We start from the raw sequence: 10292 nt of genomic DNA on the forward strand, positions 1-10292 counted from the left end.
TGGTGGGTGGGTGGTGGTCACGTGGCTCGGGTCCTGGGCTGTCCCGGTGGCGTCTGGACACTGCCTGGCGTCCTCCTCGTCATATTCTTCATACATTTTATAAGTCCATTATAATTGTGTTATCCTCTTTCAGCGCACTGCACGTTGTGCGTCTTGGGAGAGAGAGACCCCTCCCCTCCTCTGCTGCTCCCCCTGAGGTCGACTCCTGTTGTTTCTCCCCGTTAAAGGTTTGTTCTAGACCAGGGGTGTCAAACTCCCGGGCCTCGAGGGCCGCGGTGTCTGCAGGTATTCGTTGCAACTGTGCACTACACCGCCTGATTAAACGAGTTCCTGTCCCTCCTCGATCCAGGAGGTGAGCTAATTAGTGAAATCAGGTGGTGTAGTGCACGGTTGCAATGAATACCTGCAGACACCGTGGCCCTCGAGGCCTGGAGTTGGACACCCCTGTTTTGGGGAGTTGTCCCTTACCCGATGGGAGGGTCTAAGGACAGGGTGTTGTGTTGCTGTAAAGCCCCCTGATGCAAACTTGTCATTTGTGATGATGGGCTACACAAATAGCCCTGATTAATGTGCACAGTGTACTTCATATATAATGTACAACAACCAACAGAACAACACAAAGCACTCGGCGTCACTTCAGAAATGTGCCCAGCGCACAAACGACAAGACGAGGGGTAAAGAAAACCCACTGCCAGGAGAGCCCCTCCATCCAAACCACAGCACTTTATTATTCTATTCTCCCCCAGGGCAAACTCGGTAAGTAAACGTGTGTCATTGATTTTATTTTGATTTTTGATTCTATTTTTACATCATTTGTAATATTATATTATATATTGTATTATATTATACATTTTATATATAACATATAATTTTGTTATATATTATATATAGTTATATATAATAGACATTTCATGACATATTATATATAATTAAATATATTATGTAATTATATTATATATTATATTATTTATTATTTACGTCATTATTTATTTATGTCGTTCATGTTAAGTGCTTTGGGTGTCTAGAAAAGCGCTATATAAATAGAATGATTAATATTGTTACGTTATTTATTTATTATCTGTGTATTTATGTTATGTATTTATTTTTTTTATTATTTATGTATTTAAGTGTCATTAATTTTGTTGAGACTCTTATTCTGTCTAAAACCACGTGTCCTAGTTTCCAGTACCGGAGCCGCCAGATCCACACACTGAGACTGTGAGAGCGCCTCCACCTGCCCGCCTGCCTGCTGGCGACCATGTCAAGGTCAGATCGTACAGTACAGACTGTACTGGACTGGACTGGACTGTACTGTACATATTGTTCTGTACCAACATAATGACAGAACACGCTGAGACCATGTCAATATTAAAATGACAAGAGAAAAACCTGAAGTTGAGAATCATATATATATATATATATACACACACATATATATATACATACATATATACATATATATGTGTGTATGTATGTATACACAAACATACATATATACATGTATGTATGTGTATATACACATACGTATATATACATGTATATATAATATATACATATAGATGTGTATGTATGTATGTATAATATACACACATACATATATACATGTATATGTGTGTATATATACACACATATACATATATATGCATGTATATATAATATACATACATACATGTGTGTATGTATATATATAATACACACATGTATTTATGTATATATACATACACAAATATATACATACGTGTATATGTGTGTATGTATATAACACACACATATATATATATATATGTATGTATGTGTGTGTGTGTATATATATATATATATATATATATATATACACATATACACATACATACATACATACATACATGTATATGTGTGTGTGTGTGTGTGTGTGTGTTGACAGCTTACACGATCTGCTCTTGTGGGAAGCTCAATAGAATCCAGCAATGTAAAACAGGCGGAAGTAGAGAAATATAGAAAATAGTGCAGGAAGCTCAACACTGTCACTGACAACACGTGCGCACAGGGACGCTGGACGGAAACCGTCCAAGACGTGTTTGCTGTGGGAAAGTGGACATGCGTTATGCGAGTCCAAGAGAACATATTTAAAAACCTTTATATGGGAAATGACACCGCCTCAATGAATGCCTCATTAACATATTGGTGTGAATATTGAAATATTTCCAGACAACTCTTTATGGTTATTATTTATTGTTATTACTTCCAGCTGTTTGTGTATCTTCTGTTTGTGTTGATGTTGTTGTACTACTCTGTTTATATCTCTTTGAAAACCCAATAAAAACTTTTTATCAAAAAAGAAAAATAAGATTATCTGGGCGCGTGAGACGAGCCGCAGCGTGGCTTATGGGGTGAGACACGTCAGCGCGTGCAGAGGGCGCGGGGAGACGGGTCATATTTGTGCACGCGCTTCATCACAATGTTTAGAACAAAAGTGCCAATGAGAACCTCCAACCTCCCCGCAGTTGGTTTAAGAGCGATACGTTTTCTCAAGGTGTCCCCCCCTCCGAACCCTTCCGGGCTCTCGATTGGTCGTTAGAAATCAGGGGGCGTGTCCTCGACAGTTGGCAGGAGCTGAAACGTTGCATAAAAACCGGGCCAAGGTCCAGGGGGAAATCCACCCGTCCGCCAATCATGAGGTCGCTGGTCTTTGTTCTGCTCCTCGGAGCCGCCTGTGAGTATGGACCACATCCGCACGGCTCTCCTGGCCTTCCTCTCCAAGCACTTCCGCCCGACGCTCACCTCCCACCGGTTCAGACCTCATGCACCCGGATCAGTATTTCTGCAGATACGTGTAGAGTTGCACCAGTGGCGGCTGGTGCTAACCATTTTTTTGGGGGGGGGGGGGGTCGGAATTTACCTTGGCCCTAGCACAATTTGACCGCTACGTCTATAGGCTGTAACCTATAGATTTGATCAGGGTAGGCCACATCGTCCTTCCTAATAACTCCGTGACTGTGTGGACGTTAAAGCAGCTGTCAGGTGTGCTGCGCCCAGGTAAATTCCGCCCCCCCCCCCCAAAAAAAATGGTGAGCATCCGCCGCCACTGAGTGGTACCAGTTTACTAGAGGGCAAAGAAAAAAGCAACCTTGTATTTCTCTGAAATTTGATGTCCAGAAAGAACCACATAAGATGAAAACCACGTTCGTGAAGTCGATTGTTCTAGGGGCTTCCGGGTAGCGTAGTGGTCTATTCTATTGCCTACCAACACGGGGATCGCCGGTTCGAATCCCCGTGTTACCTCCGGCGTGGTCGGGCGTCCCTACAGGCACAATTGGCCGTGTCTGCGGATGGGAAGCCGGATGTGGGTATGTGTCTTGGTCGCTGCACTAGCGCCTCCTCTGGTCGGTCGGGGCGCCTGTGCGGGGGGTGGTGAAACGGGGGAATAGCCCGCAGCCATGGCCAAGTGTGTCTGTGTCCCTACAGACACACTTGGCCATGGCTGCAGGTGGGAAGCCGGATGTGGGTATGTGTCTTGGTCGCTGCACTAGCGCCTCCTCTGGTCGGTCGGTCAGGGCGCCTGTGCGGGGGGGTGGGTGGGGTGGTGAAACGGGGGAATAGCCCGCAGCCATGGCCAAGTGTGTCTGTGTCCCTACAGACACACTTGGCCATGGCTGCAGGTGGGAAGCCGGATGTGGGTATGTGTCTTGGTCGCTGCACTAGCGCCTCCTCTGGTCGGGCGGGGTGGTGAAACGGGGGAATAGCCCGCAGCCATGGCCAAGTGTGTCTGTGTCCCTACAGACACAACTGGCCATGGCTGCGGATGGGAAGCCGGATGTGGGTATGTGTCTTGGTCGCTGCAGTAGCGCCTCCTCTGGTAGGTCGGGGTGCCTGTTCGGGGCTGGGGGGAATAGCGTGATCCTCCCACGCGCTACGTCCCCCCCTGGCGAAACTCCTCACTGTCAGGTGAAAAGAAGCGGCTGGCGACTCCACATGTACGGGAGGAGGCGTGTGGTAGTCTGCAGCCCTCCCCGGAACGGCAGAGGGGGCGGAGCAGCGCCCGGGACGGCTCGGAAGAGTGGGGGTAATTGGCCGGGTGAAACTGGGAAGGAAAAGGGGGGAGGGGGGGAATCCAAAAAAAAAGAACTCGATTGTTCTTTATGTCTGTGGTATGAATATAAAAATAATCTGAATACCTATATTAAAATACATGTACTATATTAAATGCATGCCTCCATGTGTTTCAGTCGCCACCGAGGATGACAAAATTGTGGGAGGTTATGAATGCGAGCCTCATTCCCAGCCCCACCAGGTGTCTCTGAACTCCGGCTACCACTTCTGCGGCGGCTCCCTGGTCAACGAGCTCTGGGTGGTGTCTGCCGCTCACTGCTACAAGCCGTAAGCGTTCTGCAACGCCACATAGCAAAGCTCGGCACCTTTGCAAGCCATTCTTCCATCTGTTCCCTTTCATTTTATTCTCTCTCTCTCTCTCTCTCTCTCTCTCTGTTCCTTTAGCCAAATGGACATCGTTCTCGGTGACCACAACCGTTGGTTCATGGATGGCAATGAGCAAATCATTTCTGCAGCCCGTGTGATCCGTCACCCCAACTACGAGTCCTGGATCGTTAACAACGACATCATGCTGATCAAGCTCAGCGAGCCGGCCGCCCTCAACGACTACGTGCAGCCTGTGGCTCTGCCAACCAGCTGTGCCGCCGCTGGCACCATGTGCAAAGTCTCCGGCTGGGGTGTCACGATGAGCTCTTGTGAGTGGCATGACGTCATTAGACACTGTCCCAATTCAGGGATTCCTTTCACTGATAAAAGAAACTTTTTTTCCCCTCCTTACATCTCTCGCTTAATATCCAAGGCTCGGCGTTTTCGGTTTTGTTTTTTTTTCGAAGCCATCCGGCGTGCCGACTTTCGCCACTAGAGGACACTGTTGCGCATAACTTCGCACGAAAAGGAACGCCTTTTGGATCCGTGGAAACATAAAATCCGGGTGAAAATGAGTTTAAAAATCTGGGTACTTTTCGGTGAAAACCGGTAAAAACCGAAAACGCTGAGCCTTGCTTATGTAAACTACTAATAGCTAACGGGTCTGACCCTTTAGCCGAGCGGTTAGTGATGTCGCCTTGTGGTGCAGTACACCCCGTATCGAATCCCGCACCGGGCAAGAAAATAACCGGTTACACTTATATCTTAAAGGGGTAGTTGGGAATCTTCCTGTCTTTATGTAATACCCGCTGCTCATGTAGCACATTGGTAGGATTCATTCTCACAGCCATCCACCCTTTTTCTTCATGCTGGGCACACAGCTCCAGCTAGCAATCTACAGTTCAATGCAATGGGCCTACAGCAGGTCGCCCTGACGCTGACCTCTCCTGCACTTTTATCTTTGTTTGATACTGAAAAAGAGACAGGTTTACGTTAGCCAAGAATTTAACATTACTGATTTTGTGATTTTGAATGTAGCTGTAAGTTAGCAACATTAGCTGACTAATAAAAACAAAGTAGCGAAGCAACGTTAGTTGCAAGGCAGCCAGCTAACATTAGTTAGCTAGATAGATAGCGCTAGCATTCTAATGATAGCGTTACTCATCCTCGTAGTTGTCAATGTAGCTCGAAATATACATGTTAAACCCTTTCTTTTTTGCTCGTCTGAGCTACCGAGGAAGAACGTATGATGCGATGTACATCGTTGACTGTGATTTTAAGGAGGTCCTGCAACCAGCGAAAACAAAGCCGTCTCTTCTCTCGACAAACCAGACCGGAAGTTCTTGTGCAAGTACTCCTTCATCGGAAGTCGAACGACGCCATTTTATGCACCCAGGCTATTAATAGGGGGACAATCCGCAATCCTTATTAGTGCAACAAAAAAATCACTACATGGCTCAGCCAAAGCCAACATGATGCTATAGCTATCTACATAGCATAGTGGGCAATTTAAAAAGTTACAGATTTTTTTTACCGTCAGCTAGGATTGTTTCTTGCTACGCTATTTCCTGCAACCCAGCCTACAAGCAATAACCAGCAGGAGTCGCTCCACAGCCTCGCAGAGCCAGCTTATAAAGGGCTTTTGCGCACCAAATCCGTGTTTTTGTCCGAAATTAAATACGCCGTAACGTTGTGTCAATCACGTCGACACACCGACTCCGACAGTTTCGTGCGTCCCTAAAAGGTTTCGGAACAGGCTCGACGTTCTGCGTCTGTTCGCATCCGCCAAAAGCCTTCCGCGAGCTGTTTGGCCGCTCAGAGCCACCGTACTCGCCAACGTCGTCGTCCAAAATGGCGCCTGAGAAACTTGTTCGCTTTGTCTCCCGGCGCAAAGCGCTTTGTGCCAAAGAAAGCAAAGACTTTAGAGATGCGGAACCGAAAGACGGGGGATTGCAGAACGGCTCTGAACTGGGTCTGGCAGGTTCGGATCACAAAACAAAGGATGTACGACAGACGAGACGGTAGTGATTGTGCTGTGGGCGGCTAAGCTAATTCGCCTCGTTTCGTGTTACGTCAGGTGACGCGGCGAAGAAGATGTGGCGCTGTGCCGCAGCAAAGCAAACGCTAAGAGCGCATTTAGCAATACAAATTAATGTAATTTTTTTTAACTAACTAACTGCTGGAGTTCATTGTGAAAGACTGCTGTAGCATGCTAGCGTTGGCTGAACCAAGTGCGTTTTTGTTTTGCATTGACTAGGGATTGTGGATTTATCCCCCATGAGACGGCAAGCCAGAGTGTCCAGCTTGCGGGAAAAGCGATGAATGACGGCGAAAATGAAACCTACCAATGTGCTAGTGCACTAGTGGTGAGCCTGAGATAGGGCTAGACTTTAACATTTCTGAACTCTTCCTTTCATAGCCGCTGACAGCAACAGACTACAGTGTCTGGACATCCCCATCCTGTCCGAGGAGGACTGTGACAGAGCTTATCCCGGCATGCTCACTGATGCTATGTTCTGTGCCGGATATATGGAGGGAGGCAAGGACTCCTGCCAGGTGTCTACTTCTTTGCTTTTTGAACAGGCACATCTATGACTTCTTTCAAGGTTGCAGCATAGGTCGAGTTTGGTTTTCTTAATCTGTCTCTGTCTGTTTCTCTCTGTCTGTCTGTTTCTCTCTCACTCTCAGGGTGACTCTGGTGGCCCAGTTGTGTGCAATGGTGAGCTGCAGGGTGTTGTGTCTTGGGGCTTCGGATGTGCTGAGAAGAACCACCCCGGCGTCTATGCTAAGGTAAGAAGGACCGTCACTAGAACGTTCATTTATTTGCGGTTTAAGACACAGAGATATTTCCATGATGTGATGTCCATGCGCTTGACCATGGGTCTTTCCATTTTTACCCCTTTCTCTTGCTTCAGACCTGTGTTTTCCTTGACTGGCTGCAGAGCACGATGGCCACTTACTGAATCCACTCCTACCTCCAATACGTCTTCATCAATACAGCGAATATAAAGCCTTACCACAGCAAATGAAGTTCTACCTGTTGTAATGTAATAGAAATTAAAAAGAAATAAAAGCCTGATGACCAGGTTTGAGTCCTCTCAATTTCTCTTTCACTTTTAGCCATATCTGATCTCTGAGGGTTAAAATATATTCAATCTTATTCAAAACCTCCTATAAAACATTTTACGTTATTTCCCCTTAAGAAATCCTTCACCCAGAGTCTGTGATATTAAATTGCAAAGATAAATGGCGGCCTGGGAAATGTATTTTAAGATGAACATTTCCTTGAAGTGATCTATCAGCAACATAAATGTTGGCTTGTATTTCATCTTTGATTATCGTCTAAAAAAGCTCAGCAGCAATCACTGAATGGTAGGTGCTCTATTACTAATTGCAGCCCTTGCAGTAATCGTGCCGCGGTAAATTGAAAATGGGAAAGTCAAATCATAAATTGGTGATTGGTGAGTATTTTCTTTCTTTTAAGAGTTCGTGTTTAGTGTTTGCTATTCACCATTTACATTTTTCATTTAGAGTTATATTTGAATAAAAAAGCATTAGTCCCAGTCCATCACTGCTTTGAGTCAGGATTTGAGAGGGAACTTCAACTCAATGTATTGTCATTAAAAACAATGTGCAGGCACATGTTAAAAATGAAATAAGGGCTGCAGCTTCACCAAACAGTGCAAGACAGACACAGATAAACACAGCAAACACAGTATAAGATATACACACATGAAGACCAAAAGCTAAAAATAAGTTAAAAGAGAGCTGGAGTACAAAATATTTAAAAATATCCACAGACATTCAGTGGGTAGCCAGGTTCAGGTGGGCAACAGCTTGTGGAAAGAAGCTGTTTTTGAGCCTGGTAGTGCGGGCTCTGAGGCTCCTGTAGCACCTCCCAGAGCGCAGGGGGGAAGAACAGTCCATGGTTGGGGTGGGTGGGATCTCTGCGGATGCTCAGACCCCTTCAAAGGCAGCGTTTGTGATAAATGTCTTTTATGGCTGGGAGCTGGGTACCGGTGATATGCTGGGCTGCCTTGACCACCCGCTGCAGAGCTTTCTGGTCTGCTGAGGTGCAGCTGCCGTAGCACACTGAGATGCAGCTGGTCAGGATGCTCTCTATGGTGCAGTGGTAGAAGTTGGTGGGAATTTTGGGGGGTAGACGGGCGCTCCTCAGTCTCCTTGATCTGTTTTCCATCATGATTTATTATTCTTTAATCATGAAATTATAAAATTTCACAAGCAGTGTTTTTACTAGTTTACTGGTTCGTGTGGTGAACCATCAGGGCCTTCGGCGAAGGCCCAAGACTCCACAGAAAAAGGAAAACACTTTCATAAATATTATAGCTAATTCGGGGGGGGGGGTTACCACAGGAACTACCGCAGCCGGGACGCGAACCTGCGTCTCCCGCTAACCGCTCGCCTAAAGAGACCGATCAGCAGCAGCGCCTGGGTCGCGGTAGTTGGTGGCTAATGTTAGTGTAACCGGTTATTTTCTTGCCCGGTGCGGGATTCGATACGGGGTGTACTGCGCCACACGGCGGCATCACTAACCGCTCGGCTAAGGGGTCCGACCCGTTAGCTAGGGGCTAACGTGTCCTATTAGTAGTTTACATTAGTCACACCATTTTCAAGACGATCGTTTGGGGGAAAGCAAAGGATTGAGGAGATGGGCAGACCGACCCCACAGTTAGCGGCTCTGACCCAACCGGGGAAGACGTATGTGCGGCATTTCCAGGCAAGCCCCTACGGAAGGTACCCGTGGCTCAGTGGATCCCAGCAAAGCGGAGAACTTGACTGCTGGGCGGGCTTGCTTGTCTCAGAGAAGGGGTCATGGAGCCACACAGGCTTCCAAACCCTGGCTTGTCTTGTTTAAAAGCCAAAGGGGTGCTCTATGACCGTCTGATCGACCGTTTCATCCAGAAAGAAAGGAGAATGGATTTTGTCTTCGAATAGACAACACTGGTGAGTCAAATGTATTATTTTGTACAGCGATTTGATTTGCTTAATGTTTGATTGTTGTTATGCCCGGCGGGGAGGTGTTTGTTAAGTTTATTGGTAGTGTAACCGGTTACTTTCTTGCCCGGTGCGGGATTCGACACGGGGTGTACTTCGCCACAAGGCGACGTCACTAACCGCTCGGCTAAAGGGTCAGACCCGTTAGCTAGGGGCTAACGTGTCTTATTAGTAGTTTACAGTAGCATATTTATTTGCCCAGCGGGATTACTTCCGGTAAGGCTGTACGTTACACCATGTCGCCACACGATGTCGCTGTTGTGAAAGTGAAAAGTGTCAAATAACGATGATGGTGATGATAAACACTTTTTGCGATTGAAACAATGTAGCATGGCGATATGACGGCTGTCTTCGGGTAATTATGAGGAGGTGACGTGTCACCGAAGGCCTAGGTCTGAAATGCACGGTCCGCTACTGACTGGTTCATAGACATGGCTCAGATTCAACAGGAGTTATGTTGCAGTTTCGTATTGTGGTGAATTCGGGGGGGGCAGTCTGGGAACCGTCGCCACAGCTGGGACGCGAACCCGTATCTCCCGCACCGCGGGTGACAACGTTAACCAGTCGACTAACGTGTATTCTTGTGCGTTACACTACGTCGCTTCTTCGGGATAGGGCGTCCCCGGCCGGACCGTCACAGGCGGGGACCCCACTTCTGACAGTAGTTTATCGAATACCGGTGGCGGATCGTCGGCCGAATTTTTAGTCGACTGGTTAACGTTGTCGCCCGCGGTGCGGGAAATCCGAGTCCGCGTCCCGGCTGTGACGGCCCAGCCGGGCTGCCCCCCCCCCCCCGAATTCGCTACAGTATTTTATATGTTTAATAATTTTATGCCTAATGTAAACTACTAATAAGACACGTTAGTCCCTAGCTAACGGAT

The 10292-nt window shown here is 46.9% G+C and overlaps 1 protein-coding gene across 1 annotated transcript; it reads left to right on the top strand.

The window, feature by feature from the left end:
- Positions 1–2611: 2611 nt before the first annotated feature.
- On the top strand, positions 2612–7464 carry LOC130118446 (trypsin-1-like). Its single transcript, XM_056286894.1, has 6 exons — positions 2612–2692; positions 4206–4356; positions 4474–4724; positions 6815–6951; positions 7084–7185; positions 7311–7464. The coding sequence occupies exons 1-6, from the start codon at positions 2653–2655 to the stop codon at positions 7356–7358; spliced, it is 729 nt and encodes a 242-aa protein (XP_056142869.1). The 5' UTR covers positions 2612–2652; the 3' UTR covers positions 7359–7464.
- The last annotated feature ends 2828 nt before the right edge of the window (positions 7465–10292 follow it).

The sequence above is a fragment of the Lampris incognitus genome, chromosome 9, assembly GCF_029633865.1.
Source record: "Lampris incognitus isolate fLamInc1 chromosome 9, fLamInc1.hap2, whole genome shotgun sequence".
Lineage (NCBI taxonomy): Eukaryota > Metazoa > Chordata > Actinopteri > Lampriformes > Lampridae > Lampris > Lampris incognitus.

Bases quoted from the DNA above. Each gene is read 5' to 3' on its own strand.
- LOC130118446 (XM_056286894.1), top strand. From the start codon at position 2,653: ATGAGGTCGCTGGTCTTTGTTCTGCTCCTCGGAGCCGCCT. The intron at 2,693-4,205 runs GTGAGTATGGAC...CATGTGTTTCAG, and splicing joins TCTGCTCCTCGGAGCCGCCT to TCGCCACCGAGGATGACAAA. The intron at 4,725-6,814 runs GTGAGTGGCATG...TTCCTTTCATAG, and splicing joins GGGTGTCACGATGAGCTCTT to CCGCTGACAGCAACAGACTA.